Genomic DNA, 20331 nt, shown 5'->3' on the forward strand with positions numbered 1-20331 from the left:
CATTTTTAGATCATATGATTTGCCTGAGCGGCTAGGAGACCCCGAGAGTAACAAGCGCTTGTCTCGTTGCCTTTCCATTAAAATAAACTAGTTTTTAGTATAAGTTTGCTGGTTTCAAGAAATGTAATGCCGAGCGCATATCATTATGTCAAGATAACGGCACTAGCATTTACTTTAATTTAAGAATATTTTTCAACATATTGAGCAAAAAGGTCTCATATTTGGGTTTTTTTACCAAGAAAAGTGCACTTGTTATTAGTGAGAATATACTTATTTTAAGGTATTTTTGGGTTCATTGAGGTTAGCTGATTTTACTTGTTTTGGAAAGTCTTGACAAGCCACATTTTCTTGTTCTATTGGCAGATAATTTTGCTTAGTTCAAATAAAATACCCCTTATTTTTGTATATTTTTTTCTTGTTTTTTAACACTGACTTTTTGCAGTGTACTTGGTGGAAACAAGTTTGAGAACCTCTGCTGTAGTGTTAGTAGTTTTAAGGTTGATATGCAAAATGCTAATGACTAAGCAAAAATGCTCACCATTTAACTGTAGACGAGCTAGCTGGCTAGCTAGCTGTTAGCAATTAGCGTCACAAATGACGCGGTGGTTTCAACATTGAAGCTCCCGCACTCACTTTTCTTTTCTCTCGCCTCCCCAGCCGGTGGTTCTGCCCTCTCACACACACTCACACACACAGTAAGACAAAACTAGCAGCTGGAAAGTGCAGCCAGAGGGAGGGGACGTCAGCCAAAGAGGAAACTGGGCTGTGGCTTCTGCTGTCCCGCTGTTGACGTGCCGTCTTCTGGCCTCTCCTTTCCTACACATTGTACTCTTTTTTCGGAGTTTATAGCAACGCACAGCAGGCTGGTTTTCAAGCAGAATGGACTGAAGTAGACTGCTGAATACGGTTGGCGCTTGAAAAATGGCCTCGACGCGGATAGTCAGCAAAGTTGCTGGAAGACTTTTGGGAAGTCTTCGTGCGACTCGGCCTCGCCCTGCCACATTTCTTCACAAGGTAAATACATTTTCCTTCACTCGTTGCCTCATTCGTCACTACTCCCGCTCCTTTTTTTTTTTTTTTTTAACTCGGAATGTTTTCGATTCACTCACTTTCTATAAATTTGAATAAATGCATTCATGTATTTCTCTTTAAAAACTAAAATGTCACGGAGTTTCTATTTTGAAACTTTAGTTTGCCTAAATGCAATTTTCATCGAAAGTACACTTCCTCGGGACAAAATAACATCAATGTCTGAGATCTTCTTGGTCAGTGTTTTTCAACCTTTTTTGAACCAAGGCACATTTTTTGCCTTGAAAAAATGCGTAGGCAAACCACCAGCAGAAATCATTAAAAAGCAAAACTCAGTTGACAGGAAAAAGTCGTTGTCGCAATTGTTGGATATGACTTTAAACAAGTGTTTCAGTTCTTGTCTTGCGCTCCTATTTTGGTGGCTTTTTCTTTTTTGGGGGGTATTTTCCTGTAGCAGTTTCACGTCTTCCTTTGAGCGATATTTCCCGCATCTACTTTGTTTTAGCAATCAAGAATATTTCAGTTGTTTTTATCCTTCTATGTGGGGACATTGTTGATTGTCATGTCATGTTCGGTTGTACTTTGTGGACGCCGTCTTTGCTCCACAGTAAGTCTTTGCTGTCGTCCAGCATTCTGTTTTTGTTTACTTTGTAGCCAGTTCAGTTTTAGTTTGGTTCTGCATAGCCTTCCCTAAGCTTCAATGCCTTTTCTTAGGAGCACTCACCTTTTGTTTATTTTTGGTTTAAGCATTAGGATGCCTTTTTACCTGCACCCTGCCTCCCGCTGTTTCCAACATCTACAAAGCAATTAGCTACCTGCTGCCACCTACTGATACGGAAGAGTATTACACGGTTACTCTGCCGAGCTCTAGACAGCACAGACACTCAACAACACATTTGCGGATTATAATTACTGGTTTGCAAAAAATATTTTTAACCCAATTAGGTGAAATTACTTAATCTCCCACGGCACAGTGGTTGAAAAACACTGTTCTAGGGACCGTCTATGAATTGCAGAGATGAAAAAAAAACAATCTGACCAAACTGATTAAGAATTGTGTTTGTAATTCTAATCACCTCACAATTGACAATAATAGACACACATTCATTATTACCATTTATTTTGGAAACAGTCTGAAATAAATATTTGTATTCGAATGTTTACCGTCCCTGCACACTCCTAGTAAACCAGTGATATTGGTGGTTGTGTTATTATTGTGCTTTGATAGAGCAGAATATAAAGAAGTGCATCAATAATTCTGTTTTGCCACTGTATCATTATTATATTGGCAGTTTTTTTTCTCTCCATGCACGTCAAACAGAACAACAGATAAATAATTTAAGTCCATTACTAAGGTCTGCGGGGCTTTCGGTAGTCCAAACACGTCCGCCTCGCTGATGTTTATTACTACTGTACATGATGAACTCATCAGTGTGCTCATTCAATTACCTTCCAGTTTAGGGAAGAGAGACCACAATTAAGCTCGATCAATGTGCTTTTAGACTTTAATGATTCGCCTAGGTTTCCCTAGACAAAACACTTTTCCTTGCATTATGCATGCTCCTATACAGGTGGCTAGCATCTTTTGCCAACTCTGCATCACGTCATCAGTCACAGAGGTATCAATCAGCTGGTAAAAGTGTCATCTTTTCATTTATCACTTGGACCATCAATGAGCATCATCTCCTGCGTGAAGCAGTGAAGGACGAATGAGTAATGGCGTCCCGGTTGAAGGATTGTGTGGAAAGACGCAAAGTGTGCATTATGTCAAGATTCTCTCCAGATTTATCAAAGCTCAGCCAATATGTTCCGGGACATTGGTTCACCTCTCAAGTTGTTTATAATGACTTCTTCCCCCAATTGGCAATAAATGAAATGAAAAACAATCACTTCGATTCTCCCCGTTTTTTTTTTTATTGCAGTAATGGTCATAAAATCTGTAAGCGGCGGCAGTTAGTTGTTAGGACTTGTGAATGTGAAACGATTGCTATATGCTCCACGGGTGATGCAACGTCTGCTGGAGAAAGATGCAGAGAAGCTGCAGGCGCGTTTGATTGGATGGCGGTACGTGTTTGCGCTGTTAAATCGTCCCGTCTAGCTTACTTTGTGTGTTTTATCAGGCAAGCAAGTGCCCCCCCCCCCATCCGTTTCCTGTTAGTTGACCGTGCATGGATTCACACAGTAGAATACAGAGAGAATATGCCTAGGTGTGATATTTCATTTAATAACTAAATTAACTAACCATAAAAAGATGGAGAGCATAAAGCTAATCATCTACAGCAGACCTGGGCAAAATACGGCCCGCGGGCCACATGCGGCCCCTTAAGATTTTCATTTTTGTAGACCTCTAACATCAAAACTGTCGCCGCCATTATGTGCAGTGCTGTTTTTAAATGACCATAAGTCTTGAACTATAGAAAGTAGGGGTGTAACGGTACACAAACATTTCTGTTCGGTACGTACCTCGGTTTAGAGGTCACGGTTCGGTTCATTTTCGGTACAGTAAGAAAACAACAAAATATACATTTTTGGGTTATTTATTTACCAAATTTGTAAAATCTTCCACCAAAAATATTTTTCTTAGTGTAATATTTGATGTGAAGTAATGGGAACCTTGGATAGGTCAATAATTCATCATAACATTGATTTTGATTCAATATTATGTTTTGAGCAATGACAGTTTGAAAGAAAAAAAAACAGCTTTGTTTTATTAGTCAACATTGCAACTTTTTCTAAATGACATTTAACCTTTAAGCTTTTTTATTTCACTTTTGTTATGTTTTTGTTTATTTGAATAGTATTTTTAGAATGAGCCTTTAAAACATTAGCTGTGGGCCGCAAATGGCCTCCGAGGCACACTTTTGACACCCCTGCTATAGATAGTAAAAAATTAAAAGTGATAAATCTATGGATAAAAAGCAGAGCCTGGCGACGCATGCGCGTTTATCATAACTCTCTCTCTCTCTGTCTCTGCCCCTCCCTCACCAATGCTGCACAATTTGTTTTGTGTTTAACCCCTTCTTAACCCTGAACGTACATTGAAAATACACGCAACCCTAACTCCAAATGCCGGACATTTGAGGCATTTAAGAAAGTCCGCCCTGACAGCTCCGCAAAAGAGGACATGTCCGGTGAAAAGAGGACGTATGGTCAGTCTATCCTAGCCCGTTAGCTGCTAGCATGCCGTGTGTTGTGCCTAAGTGTGCATTGTTTACACAACGTAAGTTACGCTACTTAATATGTCCGTGTGGAAACTCGTTCGGTACATCTCCGAACCGAACCGAAACCCCCTTACCGAAACGGTTCAATACAAATACACGTACCGTTACACCCCTAATAGAAAGTATTTCAATGAGTGTGAATGTTGTCTGTCTATATATGTTCGCCCTGTGATGAGGTGGCGACTTGTCCAGGGTGTACCCCGCCTTCCGCCCGATTGGAGCGAGATAGGCTTCAGCACCCCCAAACGGGACAAGTGGTAGAAAATGGATGGATGGATAGCGCTTTTCTCTAGTGACTCAAAGCGCTTTACATAGTGAAACCCAATATCTAAGTTACATTTAAAGCAGTGTGGGTGGCACTGGGAGCAGGTGGGTAAAGTGTCTTGCCCAAGGACACAACGGCAGTGACTAGGATGGCGGAAGCGGGGATCGAACCTGGAACCCTTAAGTTGCTGGCACGGCTGCTCTACCAACCGAGCTATACCGCCCAACAGGTTTTTTGGGTGTTATACAAGTTATTACCGTATTTTACGGAGTATAAGTCGCTCCGGAGTATAAGTCGCTCCGGAGTATAAGTCGCACCGGCCGAAAATGCATAATAAAGAAGGAAAAAAACATATATAAGTCGCACTGGAGTATAAGTCACATTTTTTGGGTAAATGTATTTGATAAAAGCCAACAGCAAGAATAGACATTTGAAAGGCAATTTAAAATGTGTAAAGAATAGTGAACAACAGGCTGAATAAGTGTACGTTATATGAGGCATAAATAACCAACTGCTATGTTAACGTAACATATTATGGTAAGAGTCATTCAAATAACTATAACATATATCAATCAATCAATCAATGTTTATTTATATAGCCCTAAATCACAAGTGTCTCAAAGGGCTGTACAAGCCACAACGACATCCTCGGTACAGAGCCCACATACGGGCAAGGAACATGCTATACGTTTACCAAACAATCTGTCACTCCTAATCGCTAAATCCCATGAAATCTTATACGTCTAGTCTCTTACGTCAATGACATCAATAATATTATTGGATATTTTACGCTAATGTGTTAATCATTTCACACACAAGTCGCTCCTGAGTATAAGTCGCACCCCCGGCCAAACTATGAAAAAAACTGCGACTTATAGTCCCAAAAATACGGTACCCAGGGGGTACGGTTTTTCATCTACTGTAATATAATGTAGATTTTGCATTTTAAAAAATGGTGACCGGAATTTTAATGTGAAATATACAGATTTTTTTTTACAGTGTACATTGAAAAACATTTTTCATAATAAAATGAATAGGCAAATTCGTAAATTATTCACTGTTAAAAGCGGCCCTCTGATGGCATCCATAACTGGGATGTGGCCCTATAATAATAATAATGGCTTAGATTTTATATCGCGCTTTTCTATTGTTAGATACTCAAAGCGCTCACAGGGAAGTGGGAAGCCATCATTCATTTACACCTGGTGGTGGTAAGCTACATTTGTAGCCACAGCTGCCCTGGGGTAGACTGACGGAAGCGAGGCTGCCAGTTTGTACTTACGGCCCCTCCGACCACCACCTATCATTCATTCACCAGTGTGCGCGGCACAGGGGGCAAGGGTGAAGTGTCCTGCCCAAGGACACAACGGCAGTGATTTGGATGTCAAGAGGCGGGGAGCGAACCTGCAACCCTCAAGTTGCTGGCACAGCCGCTCTACCCACTACGCCATGCCGCCCCTCAATGACATCCATGCTCAGTGGCCTTGTGGTTAGAGTGTCCGCCCTGAGATCGGTAGGTCGTGAGTTCAAACCCCGGCCGAGTCATACCAAAGACTATAAAAATGGGAGCCAAGCCCTGCTTGGCACTCAGCATCAAGGGTTGGAATTGGGGGTTAAATCACCAAAAATGATTCCCAGGCGCGGCCACCGCTGCTGCTCACTGCTCCCCTCACTGCCCAGGGGGTGGAACAAGGGGTTGGGTCAAATGCAGAGGACAAATTTCACCACGCCTATTGTGTGTGTGTGTGACAATCATTGGTACTTTAACTTTAACTTAATGAAGCAAACCACAGTCTGCACTACCAACGTTACCCTCGTGTGCACTTTTTAAATCAACACTGCTTTCCCACCTGCTCTCAGTCATCACTTTACAGTGTTTCCCATAAACTGCCAAGATACCTGTGGCGGTGGGGGCGTGGTCACCATGACATCATCGAGTAATTTGCATACTTTACTACAATGATTTGATTTTCTGTTAAAAGGCTCAAAAAATGTATACTTACTAATTAATAATAACAGTTTTGTTTTAAACGTCCATCCATCCATTTTACAATATAATTACAACACTTTATGTACATATTTATATACAGATTTCAACAATAAGTTATTCACTGAAATATATTTATTAATTGTGGTTCTTACAATAAATATATCTTATAAAATATAAAAGCTAAAATGTCTCAAAGCTCTGCCCCTTTAATTAGTGCATACTAAATAATTTAACTTTAGCCTACTACTACAAGCATATTATTTACCAGCAACATAAAGTGAAACAGAGGCAGAGGTGTCCTGCCACAGTCAGTAACAAATAAACAGTAGTGGTGGTAGATAGACACAGAGCTTCATCAAACATCTGATCCACTGAACAAAGAGCTCCAAAAATCTTGAACTTTAGACTGCCATCAGTTTTACTCCCTACACTTAACCATGTGTTTCCTACTGCCTGCAGACTTTGCACCCTTTGTTATATACACATGTTGTGTTTCTAATATAAATACATTTAATAAAGCCAAATACAAATAAGGCAACAAGAGAAGTATCCTACACTTCTCTTTTGTAAAGTAAATCTGAACAGCCGATATGGGCATCTACATCAACTATATGATTTGCCTGAGAAGCTGGAGAGGACAAAAAAAAAAAAAATATATATATATATATATTTTATTTTTTTAAATTTTTTTAAATTTTTAATTTGTTTTTTTTGTGGCGGACGTAATTCTTTCGTGGCGGGCCGCCACAAATAAATGAATGTGTGGGAAACCCTGCTTTATATCGTCCCAAACAGTCAGCTGATGTCACTCAAGCATTCACGGCATGCCATCAAGGCCGGGCCGAGCAGGAAAAAAAAGGTGCCTTCTGGTTGCTCTGCACTGAATGAAGTGCGACCTCAGCTTCCTGCCTGAGCGATGATCATGGTTAGTGCTGTGACACCTTCTCCCTGCAGCTGCACTACAACATGATGAATCCAGTCGCTAGCCAGGCACAGTCTGACGTAGAGAACTACAGTAGGTGCTCATTACACGGCTGCTACCTCACATTGTTGGCCGTAAGCGGGAAGGAGGGCGTGGAGAAAGAAGTGGAATGGAAGGCTAACGCACTATGAGAGAAAATTCAATTACTCCCAGCTGTCATTGTGATGAAGTGCAGTCAGTGAAGCATTCGTCTTTGTTCTCCACCGTGTTTTAGGGGAACACTAGGATTGACAGTGGTAAAACTGGGCAAATGCACTGCAAAATAACACACTTTCAATGCCACTTTTTGAATCATGCAGTGTATGCCATTTTAGTTACCGTATTTTTCGGACTATAAGGCGCACTTACAAATCCTTTCATTTTCTCAAAACTCGACAGTGCGCCTTCTAACACAGTGCGCCTACACTGCAAAAAGTGAAATCTAAGTAAGATGAAATATCTCAAATAAGGGTGATATTTGCTTATTTTCTGTCTGATAAGATCATTCTTCTCACTAAGCAGACTTTATGTTAGAGTGTTTTACTTGTTTTAAGGGTTTTGCTCCTAAATGATGTCAGTAAGATATTACAGCTTGTTGCTGAGATTTGACGAGCTATATTGAGTAAAACATGCTTGAAACTAGAATATCTATAATCATTTTTACTAATTGATTTTTATCTAGTCTGCACTTTGTCTGTGTTATTATTATTGTTGGCTTTTATCTATTATTACTATTATCATTATTATCGACTCATTCTATTTTTTATTTTCCTATTTTAATGATGTTGGATCTGTGTTGTTGTTGTTGGGGACAAGTGTTGTAAATGAGCTTTGGCTACAAACACTATGATGACTGTTTCAGATGTCTATGCTTTTGTATCTGTCCCTATTTCAAATAAACCTCTATAATAATAATAATCAACTGTTGCAAAGCTGTGTCATCAACACTCACAAGTATAAAACTGCTTTTTCAAAGTAATCATTTCTTATTTCAAGCATGTCAAAAATAAAGTCATGACTTTGACACAATTGTGTCTCATAATTAAAACCGATGACAGCCAAATGGACTTTGCTGTTTTATTTTCAATGAAACAATAGAACATACGTACTCATATAGTAGTACACTTGTTATTAGTGAGAACATTCTTATTTTAAGGTATTTTTGGGTTCATTGAGGTTAGCTAATTTGACTTGTTTTGGAAAGTCTTGACAAGCCAAATGTTCTTGTTCTATTGGCAGATAATTTAGCTTAGTTCAAATAAAATACCCCTCATTTGTGTATTTTTTTCCTTGTTTTTGAACACTGACTTTTTGCAGTGTAGTGTGTGAATGTGGTCTGTCTATCTGTGTTGGCCCTGCGATGAGGTGGCGACTTGTCCAGGGTGTACCCCGCCTACCGCCCGAATGCAGCCGAGATAGGCTCCAGCACCCCCCGCGACCCCAAAAGGGACAAGCGGTAGAAAAATGGATGAATGGAATCTCCGAGGACGAAGCTACGAACAATGGGAGACCGGGCTTTCTGCTCCGCCGCTCCCGGTCTGTGGAACGCTCTCCCTGACCACCTGAGGGCACCACAGACTGTGAATGCTTTTTTTTTAAAAAAGGCCTAAAAACCCTTCTTTTTAAAAAAGCCTTTTTTTTTAGATATATGCATGCTAGTTTTAGCTAGTTAGCTGTTCTAGTTTTTATTTGTATTTATTTTTTATTAGCTTTTTATTTTTATTTTTTTTAATACACTGTAGCACTTTGAGGTTGTTTAGTCAATGTAAAGTGCTTTTTACAAATACAATCTATTATTATTATTATTATTATTATGGATCTCAAATATTGTTTCAGCCTGGCCGCTCTGGTCTTTTGTGGCCACTTGGGGGCAGTACTAACAAATGAATGAGCACAGCTCTTACTGCAAGCCTAATAGTGTGCAAGTGGAACATCTTCACCCGTGTAAGAAATCATGCATGTAGCAGTAGTCTGTACCAGGGTCAAACTGTGCCCAAAACTAATGACAATAAGGTAATAACAATGAATATGAAGATGACATACATAGCAACATGCAGAGTCTGGTGAACCTCTAACATCTCCTGTTGTGTCACTTTCCCATGGGTTGCCTCTATGCAGCTTTTAATAACATATTGATTGAACGGGCTCCTAAGCAGGAGGACAAAACGGACAAGGGGGGAGAAAAAAAAGGGGGGGGGGGGTCTGCTGTCACATCCTCAGGCGTTTAGTGTGGAATGATGCATTCAAGCGAGACTCCCACCATAAAATAAAAGTCCCTAACCCGGGGTTAAAAGAAAAGTGTGCAGCCGGTTTGTGCCCAAGAGATGTTGGCAGCAAAATCTTTAAGTGTCAGGGACTAATTAGATTTATTGGATCGTAGTTGCCAGTGAATCCATTTGCTTTACTCATGACTGTGCAGAAAATGTATTCATTTGCTGGCATTTTTTACTCACCAAAATAACACGCAGGCTAATATTAATCATAACAGTCATCTGAGTTGACTGACGCTCTTGGCATTCTCTCTGCGAGCTTCAAGGCAAGCACACCCGTGAAGTAAAAACCATTTCAGGTGACTACCTCTTGAAGCTCATGGAGAGAATGCCAAGAGTGTGCAAAGCAGTAATCAGAACAAAGCGTGGCTATTTTGAAGAAACTAGAATATAAAACATGTTTTCAGTTATTTCACCTTTTTTTGTTAAGTACATAACTCCACATGTGTTCATTCATAGTTTTGATGTGACGATCTACAATGTCAGGGTTTCCCACACATTCATTTATTTGTGGCGGCCCGCCACGAAAGAATTCCGTCCGCCACATATTTAAAAAAATAAATAAATAAAATTAAAAAAAAATTTTTTTTTTTTTTTTTTTTTTTTTGTCCTCTCCAGCTTTTCAGGCAAATCATATAGTTGATGTAGATGCCCATATCGGCTGTTCACATTTACTTTACAAAAGAGAAGTGTAGGATACTTCTCTTGTTGCCTTATTTGTATTTGACTTTATTAAATGTATTTATTATGTGTATATAACAAAGGGTGCAAAGTCTGCAGGCAGTAGGAAACACATGGTTAAGTGTAGGGAGTAAAACTGATGGCAGTCTAAAGTTCAAGATTTTTGGAGCTCTTTGTTCAGTGGATCAGATGTTTGATGGAGCTCTGTGTCTATCTACCACCACTACTGTTTCCTGTTTATTTGTTACTGACTGTGGCAGGACACCTCTGCCTCTGTTTCACTTTATGTTGCTGGTAAATAATATGGTTGTAGTAGTAGGCTAAAGTTAAATTATTTAGTATGCACTAATTAAAGGGGCAGAGATTTAAGAGACATTTTAGCTTTTATATTTTATAAGATATATTTTTTGTAAGAACCACAATTAATAAATATATTTCAGTGAATAACTTACTGTTCAAATCTGTATATAAATATGTACATAAAGTGTTGTAATTATATTGTAAAATGGATGGATGGATGGATGGATGGATGGATGGATGGACGTTTAAAACAAAACTGTTATTATTAATTAGTAAGTATACATTTTTTGAGCCTTTTTAGAGAAAATCATATCATTGTAGTAAATTATGCAAATTACTTGATGTCATGTGACTACGCCCATAGCCACGCCCCCACCGCCACAGGTATCTTGGCAGTTTATGGGAAACACTGAATGTAAATAAATAGTCATGAAAATAAAGAAAACACATTGAATGAGAAGGTATGTCCAATCTTTTGGCCTGTAGTGTATATCACGATACAGATTTTCGGCCATATGGCCCATCCCTAATCTCTGTAAAAGAGTCTTCTCAGTGGGCAGAAAAGTGCTGCTGTGTAAAAAAAGGCACAGTTGAATAAATGCCAATTTTACGGTTATGGGTCTGATGCTGCATTTGTGGAGGACCTCTGAGTAAAAGCTGACTAGAAAGTGGAGCTGTCCCCTTAGGGTGCAATAAATGCTGCACCTTTAAACACAATTTGCACGTTAGTCAGCAGAATGTGCACTAAAAAGGTTGGATTGTACAGCATTAAATGCAGCGACTGTAAGAATGTTGTCTTTGCTTTGTTTACATTGCCGCTCAAACTATTAGTCAGAGGAGTGTCCTCATTTTATGGACTTTCTTGTCTTTCCAGGTTCCACCGCCTCTGCTGGGAACTTGTCCAGCTCTTTTCTGCAGCACAAGCCCGCCTCCTAGTGGTAATATGACCTTACTGCACTCACATGACAATGAGACACTGACCTCCCTCTTCTTATTCACAGACGTGTCCCTCAAGTACAAATATGGCCGCCTGGCCCTGGAGGTGCCGCTGACCTGCAGGCCGGAGACGTGTCTGTTCTTCCTGCAGCCCATGCTCATGACCGTGGGCGACCTCATCGGCGAGCTGCAGAGGGAGGACCCCGGCGCCACCGCCTCCGTGCTGTCCAAAGGTAGCGCTGCATTCCTCACATGTCGTCAAACCGCTTCTGTGGGAGCGTGTCCAAAAAGGAAGTTAGTTGTCGGCCATCACACAAATACTCGCCTCACTTCCGTGCAAGTTTGAATTCCAAACAGGTTTTTCCCGGACAGGAAATAATGCTGCAAGCTTCATCGACTTTCCAAGGAACATTTGAAGTAACACTGGAATGAAAAAGAAGTTAACTGCTGTTAAACCGGAATTCTACAAACATTAAATGCCTTCCGCTTTAACGAAGAACCTGTTCTAACCTTTCTTAGCTGCCGTACAAGAGTAAAAAGAAGCTAACCGCTGCCAAGCAACTAATTGTGTACTCAACCTTGATCATCACCGCTGTGCCTGGAAGGGAGGTCTCGTCACATGTTATTTTATTATTATTATTATTGTCAACTATCAGCCATTATGTGCTACACTGCAAAAACTGCAATCTAAGTAAGATGAAATACCTCAAATAAGGGTGATATTTGCTTATTTTCTGTCTGATAAGATCATTCTTCTCACTAAGCAGATTTGATGTTAGAGTGTTTTACTTGTTTTGCTCCTAAATGATGTCAGTAAGATATTACAGCTTGTTGCTGAGATTTGATGAGCTATATTGAGTAAAACATGCTTGAAACTAGAATATCAACTGTTGTGTCATCAACACTCACAAGTAGAAAACTACTTTTTTAAAGTCATCATTTCTTATTTCAAGCATGAAATAACAAATCATGATGCCGAGCGCATATCATTATGTCAAGATAATGGCACTAGCATTTACTTCATTTAAGAATATTTTTCAACATATTGAGAAAAAAGGTCTCTTTTTTTTCTACCAAGAAAAGTGCACTTGTGAGAATATACTTATTTTAAGCTATTTTTGGGTTCATTGAGGTTAGCTAATTTTACTTGTTTTGGAAAGTCTTGACAAGCCAAATGTTCTTGTTCTATTGGCAGATAATTTTGCTTAGTTCAAATAAAATACCCCTCATTTTTGTATTTTTTTTTCTTGTTTTTGAACACTGACTTTTTGCAGTGTGTGTACTCAAACTTGATCATCACTGCTGTGCCTGGAAGGGAGGTCTCGTCCCATGTTATTTTATTATTATTATTGTCAACCATCAGCCATTATGTGCTACACTGCAAAAAGTGAAATCTAAGTAAGATGAAATATGTCAAATAATGGTGATATTTGCTTATTTTCTGTCTGATAAGATCATTCTTCTCACTAAGCAGATTTGATGTTAGAGTGTTTTACTTGTTTGAAGTGTTTTGCTCCTAAATGATGTCAGTAAGATATTACAGCTTGTTGCTGAGATTTGATGAGCTATATTGAGTAAAACATGCTTGAAACTAGAATATCAAAAAGCTGTGTCATCAACACTCACAAGTGTAAAACTATTTTTTTTAAAGTAATCATTTTAATTTCTTACTTCAAGCATGAAAAAAAGAATCATGATGCTAAGTGCATATCATTATGTCAAGATAATGGCACTAGCATTTACTTCATTTAAGAATATTTTTCAACATATTGAGCAAAAAGGTCTCTTTTTTTTTTCTACCAAGAAAAGTGCACTTGTTATTAGTGAGAATATACTTATTTTAAGCTATTTTTGGGTTCATTGAAGTTAGCTAATTTTACTTGTTTTGGAAAGTCTTGACAAGCCAAATTTTCTTGTTCTATTGGCAGATAATTTTGCTTAGTTCAAATAAAATACCCCAAATTTTTGTATTTTTTTTTCTTGTTTTTGAACACTGACTTTTTGCAGTGTGTGTACTCAACCTTGATCATCACTGCTGTGCCTGGAAGGGAGGTCCCATGTTATTTTATTATTATCATTATTGTCAACCATCAGCCATTATGTGCTAAGCGGCCTCGATATGGAGAAAAAAGCTATTGTGTGCAACCAAACAAAAAATGGTTTTAAGACCATAAATAATGGATTTTAAATTAAAAAAAATATTTGCAAACATGATTTAAAGTTAAAGTAGCAATGATTGTCACACACACACTAGGTGTGGCGAAATTATTCTCTGCATTGGACCCATCACCCTTGATCACCCCCTGCACTGCAAAAACTGAAATGTAAGTAAGATTGAATACCTCAAATAAGGGTGATATTTGCTTATTTTATGTCTAAGATCATTCTTCTCACTAAGCAGATTTGATGTTAGAGTGTTTTACTTGTTTTAAGTGTTTTGCTCCTAAATGATGTCAGTAAGATATTACAGCTTGTTGCTGAGATTTGATGAGCTATATTGAGTAAAACATGCTTGAAACTAGAATATCAACTGTTGTGTCATCAACACTCACAAGTAGAAAACTACTTTTTTAAAGTCATCATTTCTTATTTCAAGCATGAAATAACAAATCATGATGCCGAGCGCATATCATTATGTCAAGATAATGGCACTAGCATTTACTTCATTTAAGAATATTTTTCAACATATTGAGAAAAAAGGTCTCTTTTTTTTCTACCAAGAAAAGTGCACTTGTGAGAATATACTTATTTTAAGCTATTTTTGGGTTCATTGAGGTTAGCTAATTTTACTTGTTTTGGAAAGTCTTGACAAGCCAAATGTTCTTGTTCTATTGGCAGATAATTTTGCTTAGTTCAAATAAAATACCCCTCATTTTTGTATTTTTTTTTCTTGTTTTTGAACACTGACTTTTTGCAGTGTGTGTACTCAAACTTGATCATCACTGCTGTGCCTGGAAGGGAGGTCTCGTCCCATGTTATTTTATTATTATTATTGTCAACCATCAGCCATTATGTGCTACACTGCAAAAAGTGAAATCTAAGTAAGATGAAATATGTCAAATAATGGTGATATTTGCTTATTTTCTGTCTGATAAGATCATTCTTCTCACTAAGCAGATTTGATGTTAGAGTGTTTTACTTGTTTGAAGTGTTTTGCTCCTAAATGATGTCAGTAAGATATTACAGCTTGTTGCTGAGATTTGATGAGCTATATTGAGTAAAACATGCTTGAAACTAGAATATCAAAAAGCTGTGTCATCAACACTCACAAGTGTAAAACTATTTTTTTTAAAGTAATCATTTTAATTTCTTACTTCAAGCATGAAAAAAAGAATCATGATGCTAAGTGCATATCATTATGTCAAGATAATGGCACTAGCATTTACTTCATTTAAGAATATTTTTCAACATATTGAGCAAAAAGGTCTCTTTTTTTTTTCTACCAAGAAAAGTGCACTTGTTATTAGTGAGAATATACTTATTTTAAGCTATTTTTGGGTTCATTGAAGTTAGCTAATTTTACTTGTTTTGGAAAGTCTTGACAAGCCAAATTTTCTTGTTCTATTGGCAGATAATTTTGCTTAGTTCAAATAAAATACCCCAAATTTTTGTATTTTTTTTTCTTGTTTTTGAACACTGACTTTTTGCAGTGTGTGTACTCAACCTTGATCATCACTGCTGTGCCTGGAAGGGAGGTCCCATGTTATTTTATTATTATCATTATTGTCAACCATCAGCCATTATGTGCTAAGCGGCCTCGATATGGAGAAAAAAGCTATTGTGTGCAACCAAACAAAAAATGGTTTTAAGACCATAAATAATGGATTTTAAATTAAAAAAAATATTTGCAAACATGATTTAAAGTTAAAGTAGCAATGATTGTCACACACACACTAGGTGTGGCGAAATTATTCTCTGCATTGGACCCATCACCCTTGATCACCCCCTGCACTGCAAAAACTGAAATGTAAGTAAGATTGAGTACCTCAAATAAGGGTGATATTTGCTTATTTTCTGTCTAAGATAATTCTTCTCACTAAGCAGATTTTATGTTAGTGTTTTATTTGTTTTAAGTGTTTTGCTCCTAAATGATCTCAGTAATACAGCTCGTAGAAAATAGGTACTCATATAGTAGTACAGTTGGCACAGTACAGTAAACTGACAGTTAATATTTAAACATTTAACATGTGACATTTCTAACTATTTTGTACAGAAATAGTTCATGCACATTCAGATGAATTATTCAAAATTGCAATAAAAAAATGTTTGGCCGGGGGCCGGGCTGTATATATGCACACTAATTGACTGAAAGAGCACGCACTTGGCATGATGATGTCATGTTATCCATGGAAAAATGCATTTTTAGACCATATGATTTGCCTGAGCGGCTAGGAGACACCGAGAGTAACAAGCGCTTGCCTTGTTGCCTTTCCATTAAGAACAATAAACTAGTTTTTAGTATAAGTTTGCTGCTTTCAAGAAATGTAATGCCGAGCGCATATCATTATGTCAAGATAATGGCACTAGCATTTACTTCATTTAAGAATATTTTTCAACATATTGCGCAAAAAGGTCTCTTTTTTTTTCTTACCAAGAAAAGTGCACTTGTTATTAGTGAGAATATACTTATTTTAAGCTATTTTTGGGTTCATTGAGGTTAGCTCATTTGACTTGTTTTGGAAAGTCTTGACAAGCCACATTTTCTTGTTCTATTGGCAGATAATTTTGCTTAGTTCAAATAAAATACCCCTCATTTTTGTATTTTTTTTTCTTGTTTTTGACCACTGACTTTTTGCAGCGTGGGAGGTGAGGGGAGCAGTGAGCAGCAGCGGTGGCCGCGCCCTTTTGTAACCCCAAATACATTTGCAACAAATGAATGTTTAAAAAAAAATGTTTTTTTGTAAATATTTTCTGGTTGATGCGTAAAAAGACACATTTCTCTACACACAAATGTTTTTGGTTTTTTTTATTGGTAACTTCTTGATTACAAATATTTTTTTCATTACGACCAAACATGAATCTTGTGGGCGGGGCTTCATCTGAACAATGTTAGAAGCCTTTTTATTGGTCACTATAGCCAACACCTAATCGATAAAAAGGCTCCTACATATTGTTTAGATTTAGCCCCGCCCACAAGATTCAAGTTGAGTTGTAAACAAAATCACAACCAAAATTCCATGCGGCCCCTGAGCTCAAATGAGTTTGACACCCCTGCTGCAGGTGCTAACTGAGCCAGATTTGATGACCTGTGACTTAGTGACTTTTCACAATCTCAGGGCGTTTCAACACAAAGCTCCCACCGTACTGTTGTGTCATTGTTTGGTTGTTACTTGGAGTTAGTCATTGGATGACTCTTGTCTACTCATCATCTCCACCAAGAGGTTACGACCTTGACGTGATTGTGTAACCACAAGCTTACTGAGTCCCTCTTTCTTGTTCTGTTCTAACTTGCAACAACACGACACTACACTACCGCGTACAGTACAGTACAGTACAGTATAACAATAGTACACGTGTTGTTCAACCACTGAAAATGGTGTCTTTAGGATTCCTAATTGTGTTACTTCTTTGCAACAGCTGGTGAACGTGTGGCCTGGAACACGCTGATAGATAGCCTGCTGATTGACAAGGACTTCAAGCTGGTCATCAACAACACGGTTTACAACGTGCGCTCTCCTGACAAAGGTATTCTACTATTCGCCTTTGCAACAGTCGTCAGATTACAAAGGAAGCAGTCAAACCAGTATTACTTGGTTTTACACTCTTTCCAACGAATCGCTGCCATTTGCATGCTGGAACGCTCTCAATTCTTTACTGTTTTGTTCCCCCAACTTAAATCTGATGAAAACAAACATTGAACTCCTCAAAACGTGTATCAGCCCATCTCATTTTTGACCCGGTTCCTACGCCAAAGATGACTTATTTGTAGGGGTGTAACGGTACACAAACATTTCGGTTCGGTACATACCTCGGTTTAGAGGTCACGGTTCGGTTCATTTTCGGTAAAGTAAGAAAACAGAAAAATATACATTTTTTGGTTATTTATTTACCAAATGTGTAAACAATGGCTTTATCCTTTTAACATTGGGAACACTATAATAATTCTGCCCACGTTAATCAACATTAAACTGCCTCAAGTTGTTGCTCAGATTAAATAAAATGACAAAACTTTTCTTCTACATATAAAAAGTGCAACATTAAACAGTTTCAAGTCAACTCATCATGCTTAATTTATTACAGCATTTGGGAAGCCTGTAGTTGATTTTTATGATGTAAATGTTATATTTGTATCAACATGTGATAGCAGGGACCCTGCCATTTAAAACTAGCCTGCTGCATTACTAATGATTCATGGAACTATAGCTGAAAAAATAGTACAATAGCAATAGGAGAGACTATTCATCCCTGAACACCATGGAGTTCATGTAGGCTTAATGATGCACTTACATTATTATATCAACTATCAGAGACAGAAACTCTTCATTTAACATAATGTCCTTTTTTGCTGCTTCAACACAGCTCAATCAACACAGAAAAAGGTAAAGTGAATTAACAGACAGACAGGGCTTTGCTGTCCATAACACACACACACACACACCGCAAAATGAGCTAACGTTACGCTAAAAGCGAATTAGCATTCACCTCAAGCCAGGACTGCGAGCGAGCTGAGCTGCCTTTTATATTTCTAGAAGGTCAACGGGCTCATAGTGATGTTACTAGTAGTTGACTGGGAGGTGTTTATTATCATTTGGGGAGAGTCCGCCGCCTGATGATTACCTGCTAAACGCTAAGCACTGACTACATGCGCTCTGAATACGCACTGCTGTTACCGCTCAGTTTGTAACCAATCAGATGGTTGTGTGGGCGGGACAATGCTGGGTGCTGTGTAGAGGACTGACAAAAACAAAGGCAGAAGGAAGCGGCTACTTAATATGTCCGTGTGGAAACTCGTTCGGTACACCTCCGAACCAAACCGAAACCCCCGTACCGAAACGGTTCAATACAAATACACGCACCGTCACACCCCTACTTATTTGAGTAACAGGACTGAGTTTTTAGCATTGAATTAGGAAATACATGACATATACTCACATGGTATTTATGCTAATAGCATGTTGACACTACACATTGCAATGATTAAACCAAATAGATTTTAAAAATAACATAACAAAAATAGTTTAGGTGACAGGACTGTGTTGAGATTGTATCCTCCTAGTGGAAATATACTGGAATATACAGAAACATAAATGAGTGGACTTACTTTTGGCGGGGAGACAATCGGAATGATGCAACTTCCTGTGGACCATGTGACCTTTTCAGAGGGGGCAACATGTTAGGGTAACAGGACTGAGGGACATGACTAGAGTGTAGGGATGTCCGATAATGGCTTTTTGCCGATATTCCGATATTGTCCAACTCTTTAATTACCGATACCGATATCAACCGATACCGATATCAACCGATATATGCAGTCGTGGAATTAACACATTATTATGCCTAATTTGGACAACCAGGTATGGTGAAGATAAGGTCCTTTTTAAAAAATAAGATAAATTAAAAACATTTTCTTGAATAAAAAAGAAAGTAAAACAATATAAAAACAGTTACATAGAAACTAGTAATGAATGAAAATGAGTAAAATTAAGTGTTAAAGGTTAGTACTATTAGTGGAGCAGCAGCACGCACAATCATGTGTGCTTACGGACTGTATCCCTTGCAGACTGTATTGATATATATTGATATATAATGTAGGAAGCAGAATATTAATAACAGAAAGAAACAACCCTTTTGTGTGAATGAGTGTAAATGGGGGAGGGAGGTTTTTTGGCTTGGTGCACTAATTGTAAGTGTATCTTGTGTTTTTTATGTTGATTTAATTTTAAAAAAACCAAAAAAAAAAAACCAAACCGATACCGATAATAAAAAAACCGATACCGATAATTTCCGATATTACATTTTAACGCATATATCGGCCGATATCGGCAGGCCGATATTATCGGACATCTCTACTAGAGTGTGAATTTAATACAATTTTATTTATGAAATAAACCAAGTATAGATGGGATAAGTAAGTAATAAAAATGCAATGTAAAAAAAAAAGACATTCTGAAGCTTTTATATAGTCATATATAATGGTAAAGTAAAATTGTATAAATGCTATTTTTCCAGTTTTAGTTTAAATGATTATTGTCCTATAATTATTACAATTATATTATAATTGTAAATTGTATTAATTAAATAGTGCTGAAAAGAAAATGAATTAATGCCACTTATAAAAAAAAATAAAAAAAATTCAGTTTGCAGGCTACGATCTACTTCATGGAGCATAACGTCAGACATTCCTAAAACACATGGGAAAGTAAAAAATGTGAAATCCTGGCTTACATTGTGACTAGAGCGCCGAATAGAAAGAAAGAAATGTGTTATAGTGGAGTGCAGTATTTGCCAGAAATTGACATCAGACATTACTAATAAACGTATGTGAAAGTGCCATCGTTTGATTCTGGGACAAGGTGAATAATTATTTTGTGACAAGAGTGCCGAAAAGAAAATGACTCTCCTGAAAGTAAAGTTAAAAAGTTGGGGATTGCTGGGGGGTTTTCAGGCTATGATGTGAGGCGTTTTGACTGTACCATATTTAAATCTGGGGCAGGTGAATAATTCCATTGTGACTCGAG

At 37.9% G+C, this 20331-nt stretch overlaps 2 protein-coding genes across 10 annotated transcripts in view; one reads left to right on the top strand and one right to left on the bottom strand.

Annotated features, from left to right (window-relative positions):
* Positions 1 to 1561, bottom strand: part of LOC133639584 (lymphoid enhancer-binding factor 1-like) — a 222460-nt gene extending 220899 nt beyond the window's left edge. For 7 of the 9 annotated variants that reach the window (XM_062033018.1, XM_062033016.1, XM_062033021.1 and 4 more), the window contains exon 1: positions 539 to 1561. The gene's annotated coding sequence lies outside the window, so the exon portion shown is untranslated. The remainder of the gene's footprint in view (positions 1 to 538) is intronic. The other 2 variants (XM_062033020.1, XM_062033017.1) reach the window with 1 other exon arrangement.
* The window catches only part of LOC133639586 (calcium uniporter protein, mitochondrial-like), a 23601-nt gene continuing 3846 nt past the window's right edge, over positions 577 to 20331 (top strand). The window contains exons 1-4 of the mRNA XM_062033024.1: positions 577 to 1014; positions 11592 to 11655; positions 11719 to 11886; positions 17231 to 17338. Coding sequence (XP_061889008.1) covers positions 922 to 1014; positions 11592 to 11655; positions 11719 to 11886; positions 17231 to 17338 — 433 coding nt within the window. The 5' untranslated portion in view covers positions 577 to 921. The remainder of the gene's footprint in view (positions 1015 to 11591; positions 11656 to 11718; positions 11887 to 17230; positions 17339 to 20331) is intronic.

The sequence above is a fragment of the Entelurus aequoreus genome, linkage group LG22, assembly GCF_033978785.1.
Source record: "Entelurus aequoreus isolate RoL-2023_Sb linkage group LG22, RoL_Eaeq_v1.1, whole genome shotgun sequence".
NCBI classification, from domain to species: Eukaryota; Metazoa; Chordata; class Actinopteri; order Syngnathiformes; family Syngnathidae; genus Entelurus; species Entelurus aequoreus.